Source organism: Hemibagrus wyckioides, linkage group LG22 (assembly GCF_019097595.1).
Source record: "Hemibagrus wyckioides isolate EC202008001 linkage group LG22, SWU_Hwy_1.0, whole genome shotgun sequence".
Classification (NCBI taxonomy): domain Eukaryota; kingdom Metazoa; phylum Chordata; class Actinopteri; order Siluriformes; family Bagridae; genus Hemibagrus; species Hemibagrus wyckioides.
The window spans coordinates 2,031,230-2,043,862 of record NC_080731.1 but is presented as its reverse complement, the minus strand read 5'-3'; the positions used below and the strand labels follow the sequence as shown (position 1 = coordinate 2,043,862).

General features: G+C 44.0%; 1 protein-coding gene across 1 annotated transcript in view; it reads left to right on the top strand.

Moving 5' to 3' along the window:
• The window catches only part of mxd1 (MAX dimerization protein 1), a 28,562-nt gene that overhangs the window by 2,166 nt on the left and 13,763 nt on the right, over positions 1-12,633 (top strand). The window contains exon 3 of the mRNA XM_058374957.1: positions 11,576-11,605. Within this exon, the coding sequence (XP_058230940.1) occupies positions 11,576-11,605 (30 nt within the window). The remainder of the gene's footprint in view (positions 1-11,575; positions 11,606-12,633) is intronic.

Here is a 12,633-nt window from a genome sequence, read left to right as displayed (position 1 = left end):
TAATGCATATACACCAAACATGCATGCACTAGGCAGGCGCCAATTCGCTCTAGTGTTTATGTATGCGCTAACACAGATACGCTGATCACTAGGTGGGTGCCAATACTTTCGCACAAACAGTTTATGCAACAGGCATGCACTGATACATGTACAGAATACATGTACCAGTATTTATGCACCAGACATGTGTGCACTAGGAAGGTGCCAATACTTATGCATCGAACATGTACGGATTAGCATATTAGCAAAGCAAGCTAGCTGTACTAGCTACAGAACATAAAAATGCAGGTAGGAGCAAGGGAGTGGAGAGATACGACACCCCGCACTTCATAGGAGTCGTTTGAGGAGTTGTTTTGAGGAGTCGTTTGAGGAGTCATTAGAAGTTAGTTGTTATGATTTACTGTGTAAATGATTTGAGAGCGTGATCGTCAGACCTGAATACAACACCGCTGCAAGGTCTGGTGATGCCTCGAGCACAAGCCTTCTCGTAAACCGTGACATATGCGAGACGTCCGATCGGCCGCCGAAAAAACACAGTTGGCATCAGTACAGCGTGGCAGAAAACCTCCTCAGAAGCTCTACGGCGCGCTACTCCGCCCGTCAGCAGGATTTTACACCCTGCCTCTATTTCTGTCAGCCAGCAGCACGCGAGCCAAGATTCAGCTAATGCTCAGGAAGCAGATCTCACAATGCTCATTCATTTCTGTAACTAAACTTCCAGAACCTTCCATCAGTATGACTTTTAACCCCAACATCGGGATGTCCGGTCCTGATGCGCAAAACCCTAACTGTTAGTTCCCTAACTGACCATGGCGTTTCCTCTGTAAATAGATTTCCTGGTCATGATTATCAGCGCTCATCTCTCTCTCTCACGTTTATTCACGTGTTTCCCGCAGAAAGTCTGAGGATTAGAGAAAGATTCGTTTTAAACATGTCGCTTCAGGGCGATTTCAGCCTTGGACACAGTTCCACGTCAGAGCGACAACCACCAAACCCGCTACACAGCGAGATCAGAGACACGTTGACATTTCTGAATGCGGATTGGTCAGAAGGTGAAGATTTGGGTTTATTTTAACGTGCTCATTACTGTTTCTATGGCAACAGCTCATTCACGGGAACGTAAGCGCGAACTCGTAGATGCAACTGACCGAGTTTCAGAGCGTTTATGGAAGGAGTCTCCAGTGTCAGAAGTGTAAAGCTGTAAGTCTTCGAAGCGTAGTTCACGTTTCGTTGTTGCTAGGCAACAAGCCCCAAGCATTTTTTTTTATGATTATGATGGCTGACAGGACGCTGTGTTTATCAGAGGAATAAAACGTTCCGCTTGCAGCAGAAATCGATCCACTTCGCATCTTTGATGAATTTCCTGTGGCACCACGACACGGACCGGGTTTTACACGTCACTGGTGTTTACGTGTTTAAAGACATGAGGGTTTAGACGTGAGTGACAGAGTGTTGAGCCTCGTCCACTTCTGTCTGAGCCACTAGACCTCGTCCTCGTCCTCGTCCCGACATTGCTCATCGTGTTCAAGTGCGACTCGAGAGAAGGGCCACGGCATCACACACACACACGGTGCTCCGACGTTCCCAGCACACTTCCCACACCTCTCCTCCACCCCCCACTCCTGTTAATTACTCAACCATCATTCACTGCCCCAGACCTCTTTATCCTCCCATCCTCCCCCTCCAACACTCCTCCTCCTCCTTCCTTTTGAACAGGACAGAGCTGATTGTTTTCTTCACCGCCTCATTATGTGTATCCTCATCCCTACTAGCTTTGATTTATTTATTTTTTTCCTCTCTGAAACTGATGCTCATTAAACGAATAAAATTAGCGCACCTCTATCATCAAGGCAGCCGAGACTCACGCAGAAGGAGGCGGCCATCTTGAACATGGCGCCACTTAAGCCTGGGGCATGAAAGCGTGCAGAAGGAGAGACGATACGTCTCCGAGCGGCTAGTCGGCAATCTACGAGACGCTAAAGTTTTACTCTAGAAGATGGAGGAGGCGGGGCCGAGAGAGACCCCATCACTAAAGCGCCACCGCAGCATAGACCTGGAGCAAGGTCGTGTTCGCTCATCTCCGTCTGGTTTTTTCGCCCTCTAGTCAGGAGGAGTTAGGAGTTATGACCTTTAGTCCAGTGCAGAATTAATCCCCCGCACCTCAGTCAGCCACCAGCCCAATGGCATCGTGGGTCGTATTTTAAGAAATCGTCTCTGGAAGAGTGTCAGAGTTTCAGAAGTTGCCTCAGAGATTCATTACCATACAACATCTGTAAGTCTCTGAAAGTTCTCATGATTATCGTCCACTCGGGTCGTCCAGATATTTGTTCTTAAAAAAAAAAAGTTTTGTAAGTTCCTTCAGTTGTTTCTTCAGGATCACACCTTTAGGTAGCAGCTTTAAGAGCTTTGTGTGAATGATGAGTGTGTGTGTGTGTGTGTGTGTGTAAGAGGAGATAACTGGATATGAAGAGTGGATAAGGGTAACCCAGGGTCAGGGCTATTTATATGCAGGAGTGTGTGTTGTGGTCAGGGAGGGAAACTTATCATTCCAGTTCAGAGCAGGACGTAGTGCAGGTGTGTGTGTGTGTGTGTTTGTGAGAAAGATAGAGTGATAGAGCTTCATCCAGTTTTCTGCGGCGGATGCAGATTTTCTGGATCTTTCCTAAACGAAAGTGTAACGTGTTTTCCCAGCCCGCGCGTGTGTCGTCATGGCAACGTGTGGAGCGCCCCCCACCCCGCAAGGTGGGAACCTTCTCCGACATGAGGGTAGACCGTCTTCACTGAGCAGAGGAGAAGCAGATCCACCGGCCGTTTTATTTCCCATCATCCTCAGTGTTTTTTGTTTGTTTGTTTGTTTGTTTATTTATTTATTTATTTAAAGCTTGTTAGGTTTTGTACTTTCACACGTTTTTCTTATCATCCTCCCCTAAAAACAGCCGGTAATAACCTCTGAGCTTTATAAACCAGGACGAAAACTTTTATTACTATATGATAATAAATGACGTCATCGTTATTATCGTATAGTAATAAAACAATTCATCTGATTTTGTTCTCAAGTCATGTGGTAAATTTTTCACGTTTTTTTTTTTCTAAAAATTAAATGCAAGCTCTGTTTTTACCTTTTTTTTCACAGATTATTATTTTTATTATTTTTATTATTATTATTTAATTATTTTTCCAGATTTCTAATGCCCCTTTCCTCTTAGATTTATTAAAATGCCTTCTATCTATCTATCTATCTATCTATCTATCTATCTATCTATCTATCTATCTATCTATCTATCTATCTTTACATATAATATCTCTGTGTCCTCACCATGATCCAGATCGTGTAGAGTAGAAGCTCCACCCCTTTTACACACCGCTACAAAAGAAAGAGAAGCAGACGGGAGTTTGTTCTTCACTACAGGAAACATTTACTGTCTCACTGTTTCAGCTCTAGGTTCGAATGTAGCCTTCATCCTGCTGATGGTCATGATGATGATGGTGGTTTTTCTGAGCGCTCTATCTCTGTCTGTCTGTCTGTCTGTCTCTCTCTCGCTCTCTCTCTTTCTCTCTCTCTCTCTCTCTCTCTCTCTTTCAATCTCTTTCTCTCCCTCTCACCCTCTTTCTCTCTCTCCCTCTCTCTTTGTCCCTCTCTCTCTGTCCCTCTCTTCCTCTCTCTCTGTCCCTCTCTCTCTCTCTCTCTCTCTCTTTCAATCTCTTTCTCTCCCTCTCACCCTCTTTCTCTCTCTCCCTCTCTCTTTGTCCCTCTCTCTCTGTCCCTCTCTTCCTCTCTCTCTGTCCCTCTCTCTCTCTCTCTCTCTTTTTCAATCTCTTTCTCTCCCTCTCACCCTCTTTCTCTCTCTCCCTCTCTCTCTCTCTCTCTCTGTCCCTCTCTCTCTGTCCCTCTCTTCCTCTCTCTCTGTCCCTCTCTCTCTCTCTCTCTCTCTCTGTCTCTCTCTCTGCCCCCCCTCCCTCTCTCTCTTTTTAACTTTCTGTACAGTGAGCGAGTGAGTAAAGGAGCTATTACAGACTCAGGTCTGAGTGATTTGTCCTGTTGCCATGGTGATGGAGTGTCATCCACACGTCCAAGTGCCTGTCAGGTGCTAGCGTCCGTCGCTAACCCGGCATCTGCAGAGGAGCTTGAAAAAAAACCCATCTTTAATATTATTTAATAAATGAAACACTTGTTGTTGTAGCTTCTCAAAGCGTCTAATTAGACCTCCTGAAATTCAGAACAGCGTGATTATATAAAATATAAACACAGAAACTGGACGCAAGCCCCGCCCCTAATTCCTCTCATCCTCATTTGCATACTGTGACACGATTGGCTGGTGTATTTGCTGACTCTCAGAACACAGAGGCAGATTTTCCATCCTTACTCCACTCACCTGAACTCAAATCAGAAAAACCTTCCGTCTCTTGCTTTTAAAATATAGTATTTTCTTTTCACTTTTTGGCAGAAAACGATCCAAAATTTTATTGATCCAATTAAACACTTTCTAGAACCATATTCGGTGTATGCCCCACCCCCCAGAGGGCGTGTCTTGTGCTACAGCAGTGTTAAACATGGTGTTATGTGGAGGTTATTTATTTATTTTATTTATTTATATTATTTATTTATTGCGTCTTCCGGTGCAATAAACATTCCCTCGTCTAATCGTCGCTTGGTTAAGGAATTCCGTGTTACATCCTGAAGTGTTTTATTCCCCTTACACCACAACCATATAAAACACACACACACACACACACAACACCTGATGCATGTAGTTAAAGGTGAAATGTTGGTGAAAGCATCAGTTCCTCTTCTCGCTTGCATTAGAGCAGCTATAAACGCTTGGTTACTACAGACGCTAGGAGAACCAGATGTGTGTGTGTTAACCTTTCGTCATCAGCTCACACAATCCAAAGATATTCCCTCCGTCTCCTTTCTTTATTTTTTTCCCTCCCTCGCTCTCTCTACATGCCTCCCTCCTACTTTGGCTTGTTACGCTTCCTGATGGCTTGTTGGGGGAAGGGTTTGAGAGTGTTACACACTGTGTGTGTGTGTCTGTGTCTGTGTCTGTGTGTGTGTGTGTGGTTCTTCCTTCCCTCCCCCTCCCTCCGTTCTGCATCGCTGCCAGCTCTGAGCAACGAGCACACTTCCAGCTCCAGCATTACACATATGACAGTTTTCCACCTACCTCTTCTTCCTTTACACACACACACACACACACACACACACACACACGGCTCAGCACATCCTCTCCAAAAGCTGCCACAGATCCTAATACCACTCTCAGTTTCAGACGCAGCGATCAGCCCTGTGGTAGCGTTTTTTAATTGGAGGTATAAATTTCCCCGTGACGAGCTCGCAACTCGATCGAGAGCCTCACACACCGCTCAGGATTCACGCCACAGGGAATAAATACCCCCCGAAAAGGACAGGGGTTATTTTAAGGAGACGGAGATCACGGACCCAAAAACAAGCAAGGAAAATATTCCCTTTTTTCTGGAACAAACAGACAACAGATCAGTGCGAGGTTTGGCTCTGCCCGGTGGAACAGGTGGCTCTCAGTGTTACACCACAAGCCCCTGTCGAGCACCCGGGGTTGTTATGTTAGCACTAGCTGCCTCTCTCACACACACACACACACGCTCTGAGGAATGCAGATCTTATGAGAGCGTAGCCACGCAGCCGAGACGAACCCCTTCGCACTTCATCGCGTTCCTAAGGCAAGGAACACAACCGTCTCGCTCTCTTCACCTCAGATCAGTAACACACACACTCGCGCACGCACACACACCCCTTACATCGTCCACACACTGGACACAACAACAGGATGGATGTCATGAAAAGGCGTATTTCAGGACAATTAGTGGTCGCTTTACGCTGAAACACACCTCCAGGTGAAAAGGTCATCACTTCGGTCACATGGGTGATGCGGCCGCTACGTTCCATTTAGTGCTAGCTCAGATCTCAGGTGATGATTCACGTGTTTTGGTCTTTGTGCTAAACGAGAGAAAGGAATCACCGCTAGAGAGAGACTCCTCTATTTCTATAATTGGCAGAATTTACAGAAAGGTGGAAAAAGATGGGGTATCGACTGTTCTCACAAGCGAGAACCTTCATTACCCACAATTCCTTTCCCCGGGCGAGCGGCGACGACGCAGATGCGAGAGCGTCCGGCTGCATAAGCGCCAGAGCGATGGTTGCCGGAGAAGCGTTTGGTGTGTTCTGAGAGGACGGGGTATTTTTAGACAGAGGGGGGAGGGGCAGGGTTAGATGAGTAGCGCTCATCCCTCCGTCTTTCCCTCTGTCTCTCTCTCCGTCTCTCTCAGCCGCTTCAGTTCACACACTCACACGGGTAAAGTCAGACCTGGAGACCAGGGAATCATCTACCCCAAAAAGCGGAAAGCTTTCACTTTCGGATTTTTATAGAATCATAAATAAATACATTTTAGTGGACAGAATTTTTTTCCTCACTCTGTAAACACCGCTGCTATAAATCACACGAAGTGCGCAGGCTCAGCGTGATGGAGTCTGTGAATTAGCTAATCACAAGATTCTGAATGTTTTGCGTTTGTCTGATTTGTTTTATTTTTCATGGCTTCTAAACAAAAGATATTTTTAAAAGATATTAACAAATTTTAATTCTTCTTCAGAATTTCTGTTTATTTCTTTAGTGCAAGAATAAATATCGGCCTCCTCTATCCAATAAAGAGAACAAACGGATTCACTAAAACACGTCATATGTAACCACTTCCTGTCACTTCATTACGTGTTTCGACTCGGAATTGCTCGCACCAGAGACTCCTGCTGTAGACGTCCAACAGAACGCGTGCAGCAAAGACGATTTTTTTTTTAAATCTGTGAATTGTTAGCTGTAGACGATTACCAGGCTGTTGCTATAGAGACGATAACACGTTGTTATGGGAAACAATCGCTCGCTCTGATTGGAGAATCCATCATATATAAATAAATCGTTTACAGCTGAAATCTCTTTGTCTGTTAATGAGAGCACCTCAGTTCATACAGTAGACGTGTGTGTGTTTTAGGAAGTGTTAATACAGATCATGTGACACAAGTGATTGCTGAAGGAAGCCCAGCACCGGTGGCCATTTTGTTTCCGGTAGTTTCCATTCTGAGTAACATTTGAATTCATTTGTGTTTCTCCGTGCAGTTCTATGCAAATTAGGTGCGGCGCAGGAGCCGGAGGATGGGCTCACGTGAGGTGTGTGTGTGGGTGTGTGTGTGTGTGTGTGTGTTGCTAGATTGTTCCCGTCTTTTTATTTTTTTTCCACTGCTCAGCCATACGATGCACCCTGAGAAGTGTGTATGCCCAGTTATCTCTCTGACCACAGGTCCTAACAAGGATAGGACTGCGTCCGATTGTCCTCATACACACCTGGTCCTCACAAACGTCCAATGTTTTTACATTTTACTTAAAAATAATGTTAGTTGAGGGTTAGATGAGGGGTAGGGGGCAGGAATAACATTAATTACTGAAATCAGGTCAAAGGTCTGTACAAAGATAGAAAACGTGTGTGTGTGTGTTTATAGAGTACAGTAAAATGTACAGAGTGACTGATGGACACCAGGTCATGGGTCCAGCACTTTCAGGGATTGCCTCTGGTTACTGCTGCTAAATTTGCCTGTCGTGTGTGTGTGTGTGTGTGTGTGTGTTAAGTGAATACAGTATGAGCGCTGATATAATATCCAGAATTCAGACTTTCTTTCGTTACCAGGAACAAGTTAAATTTTTTCTCGTTTCAGAGAATTCACACCCTCATTTTTTTCACTCATAATTAACATTTTAATGCCACAATCGCAGTGTGAGCTTTACAGTAGTGTGACACACACACACACACATACACACAGGGAGCATACTGTATGACATTTATTGACCTTGAACTTTGTGTGTTTGTAATGCCGAGACACTGCGTCAGTACCTTGTGCGGGCAACACTAGCTCCGCCCACAAGCACCAGCTACCACGTCTCATTTTTGTGCTTTCACTTGTGCTTTTTGCTTACACCCCCATGGTGCTGTATGAGGTGCAGTTAATGTAAATAAAGTGCCAAAAATATTCTGCATAGGTTTAAGACACCCACTTCTGTGCACTGATTTGTTTTATTGAAATAATTTGGAAGGTTTGTCCATAATGAAAAGTTTCAAACGTTTTCTGCAATTTGTTTGATGCTTCAGAAACTATAAACCGTCGTTTATTTCTATAGTAAATGATGTAAGTGTTTGTATCAGTGGAATAACATGTTTCAAACCATACTGTTATATAAAAATACAGTGGAACCTCGACATAGGAATTTAATTCATTCTGGAGGCGAGTTCTTAAAGTGAAAGTGTATTGAAACAAATTGTTCCATAAGAAATAATGTATATGTAGATAATCTGTTCCAGCCGGCCACAAAAATATGACCAGTATGACCCATATGAATCGTATGTAAACTGTACGGCTGCTTACAAAGAACTGACCCAAGCCAAGTATTCCATGTCAAGGCTCCTCACAGGAAGTCATGCCACCAAGCTTGGGCTAAAAAAAGAACAGACCACCCACGCCACCAATCTGTCAACAAAAAACACCCGAAAAATCACCTAGCTTTTGAACGAATGCAGAAGGAAACATTGGTATTGTGGGTCAACTCCAAACAGCTTTCACTGATTCGCAATTTGTAAACTCGCTTCACTCGACTTTCCCCTGAGGCAGACAAGTTTTGAACGGTTCCCGGACATAGGCGCGATGTAGCCGCCATTCGATTCGGTTCGTTCGTATGCCAAAAATGCTTCGTATGCCGATGCAATTCTTAAGGTGAAAATTCATAAGGGAGGGCATTTGTATGCCAAGGTTCCACTGTAGTCCACTTCATGGTTGAGACCAGCCTGACACTGAGCCCTGGTGTGTGTTACTGTAGTAAAACATGTGTTATTATCCAGGAGTTTGTAATACGAACATATGCTAGTGAACTTCACCGAGTTTCTGTTACAGTCATATGTTCAGAATTGAGAATAAATCAGAGGGATTTCTGGACCTGTGGATTGGTCTAACAAGCTTCATGTCAACTAACAGAGTACGAGAATGAAGATTAAACAGAGCTCAGTGTTTCTGAGGAGCGAACAGAACAGGATTAAATCTCCAGTATAACTTCCCCTCCAGTATAACTGCACCTGTGGAAGAGACCAGCGGCTATAAATAACCAAACCGTTCAGCTCGCTCGCAGCCTGGTGGAATCTCTCCATCATCATCCTGGAACCTGCTCTAAAGTACTCAGGGCTTTTTTTATTTTTTTTAAAGTCACGTTTGTGTGGATGTTCTGGCTTCGACTGCACCGCTGTGTAAAAGCCAGGCTTCAATATTTGCACTAGAAGCTGTTGGGATTCTCAAACACAGAGCTCGTTCTTGGATTAATTGTAAATACTCCGATCGAATTTTGATCAAATATTTGCGCCATGCAAATGGACTACAGGTTACAGCCCAAGGCTTCTGAGGAAAGTCTGCATCGATGCCTTGTACCTGAAAACCGAAAGCATGTATTTTCCACCTGCTGACTAGCCAGAAACATCGTCACCGTGGTAACGTTATCTGCGCATATGAAAAGATAACGCTTGTCTCATGTCCCGTGATCGCGGAAGAATGTGATATCAGCAGATCGTGTTCTAATCCTCTTATCCCCTGCTTTCAAAAGAAATATCAGCTAATGACGACTTCCTGTCTTTAACGGATACGCAGATGAACACTTTTTGATCTAGAACCTAAAATGTCCCGTCAGACCTGACAAGATAAAAACATGTAACTCTTCAAAGAAACCGAGACTAAGACGCCCTACAGGAAAAGGCAGGACACTTTTTTACAAAGCACCTCCCACTTGTTCAATGTTTCAGAGGAACGCAGCGTGACATCAGACGCTTTAACTTCCAACCAATCACACTGCAGAGTGAGGAAAATCAAGGACAGAGTACAGAGGAAATCTAGTTTTCGTCGTTAATAAACGTACAGAGACGAGCCGATCCACTACAGTCAGGAGGCGGTTGTTGTCATGGTTACAGAGAGACGGTTTTATTCAAGCAGACGGGAACTTCAGGAATGTGTTTCAATTTTTTGTCTTGGAATGCAGTAGCGTCACTTGTGGTGGAATTAATGCTACTGTTGTTACTGCAACTACTATTACTATACAGACGTGAACAATAGAGATGTTTATTGAAAGAAATTTTGTTAATAAGAGACGACGACGCCTCAGTCCACTTCAGAGTAACACGTCTCATGCCAGATCCTGTGATCCAGAGTTACCATATCGTACCACAGCAATTCAACTAATTTCTAGCAATCAAAAATGATGCTTGTGCTTTTGATCCATTTGTAGTTAATGTTGTGGAGCGTCCATGAAACGAGAGCCATAAACAGAGTCTCTCGCTTTCTCTCAAGTTAATAAGACAAAGAAAGTGAAATTCGGTCCTGAAGATGTGGAAACTTCTGACTGTTACACTGGAGACTCCTTCCATACCTGCTACGTAAGAACTAGCTGTGGCTGAACTGTTAGAGCCATAACGAGCTCGTTAATCTCATTCATTACTCACAGAGCTGCTGCTGCTGTAGAAGATAAACCCACAGCTTCTCTTCTGACCAATCACTGTCCAGTGAAATCAAAACAAACCCCCAGTTACACGCTAGATAAAGCCGAGAGATGATCATACTGAGGTTTTCAGATGAAAAGCATCAAAGTAACTGGTGTTGTAGAAAATGATTGTGTAAGAGTTACCGCCGGAGCTGGTGTTTTTCTTTCTTTTTTTTTCAGTTGTGTGAGGCAGAACATCACGTGACACTCGTGCAAAAACAAAAAAATCCGCTTTTGCAACTACTAATTACAAGTGTGATGAATTTTAAAACGTGTAATTACTGCGATTCTGACATGTCGTGTACACATGCTACACTCTCACGTTATTCCAAACACGCCGCTCAGTCTCACGTCTGGTTTAACAGGCATGTGGTGCTAGCTACGCCGTAGCGTACAGAGTTTGTGAACTTCCTGTTTGCCTTTTTTAGCTGCCGTGAACAAACCACATGGACGTCAACCAGCAGTGTAATGAAGAAAGCTCTGGGGTTTTTCATTCTGTGAATCTTTTCTGAGAACAATACCACTCAGGCTGAACCAGGGACAGGATAGCATTTAATGTTCAGTTCGCTCGGAGCGAGCGGGAACAAAAAAGCCTCGCTACACTTATCTTAAATCTTAAACCTTGACCCATTCATACAGCCGCTTTAAACTGACACTCCGCCGTGATCCTGTCATTATGTAACCCAGGATTGGTGCTGAGGATTTTCATGCTACGTAGCTGGTTCTGGCACTAGCAGCCCCCTTTTTTTTTGTTCTCCCACACACACGCTCACACACTCTTTCTTTCTGTCTCTTACACACACACGCTGACACACACACACATCATCATCATCATCATCCTCCTCCGCACTGCACACTTTAAATCAGCCATGAGCACATTAGGGCACTTCCGGAGAGCCTTTTTCTAACTGTAATGCACAACTACTCAGATTTTTAACCATTCTCTCTCTCTCTCTCTCTCTCTCTCTCTCTCTCTGTCTCTGCAGGTCTACGCATAACGAGATGGAGAAGAACAGGTACGCCCACTCCGCCGTATCCCTTAGGACCATTACTCACATCGTGTTAACGTTTAAATGTCCAGCTGCACAATACACACAATTTACACGATAGTTTACTCCTCCTTTGACTCCGCCTCCTTTCCCCAACCCACCTACACAAAGCTCTGCCTTCTGTGACACTAGCTTGAGAAAAAAAAACCCGTATTGTGTCGACATCAGCAGTGGACACAATACGGGTTTTTTTTCTCAAGCTAGTCGAATTTCAGTCATAATCTGTCCTGTTTTTTTTTTTCTAATGAGGGTTTGAGCTTTTAAGTCTCGGTGTTGCACGATGCCAGCATTGTGAGACGTACAGGAGATAAGCTAGGACGACGTACCTTTCTACACAGGTTGATTTTATCAGTTCAAAATGTTTCTTTAACTGTGATAAGTGATCGGTTCTACGACGGTTCATATCGTTAGATGGATTAATTACATTACATGTTTACATACCTGTTCAGGAGCATCATCGCTAATTCATCGCTAATTCCCTGTCCAGTTTCATCTGTTTGTTCTTGAAATCAGAGCATCATCTTTAGCTAGCATCATCATCTGCCTGTGCTGGGTGCTTAACGCTTTCAGCCTGAGATGTGGGCGGGGCATAAGGACATTATGGAATGTCTACAGAAAGAGGATCGAGCTTAAATCCATTTTTATCATCTTCTGTATTATTTCCAGCTTGTTTTTTATTAGTAGAATATAAAAAATCAACAAGTTCACCTTTAAATCATCCACTTCATTATCTACACCATCAAACACACCAGGAATAAGACTGATCCTGAGGCTCAGGAGCTCAGGATTCCTGTTCATGTGTCGGAGTGTTTTCTACATTCCTCTTCTGTCTATTTACAATTACAGCGTTTTATCCCGCGACATCCTGCCAAACGTGTCAGTTCCTGTTCTCACACTCATTTGAGGTGACCTTCTAACGTTTTGTGGTTCTGTGAGCTAAGCTGGGTCACACACACATACACATATGCACACACACACGCACACAAATCCAGCTC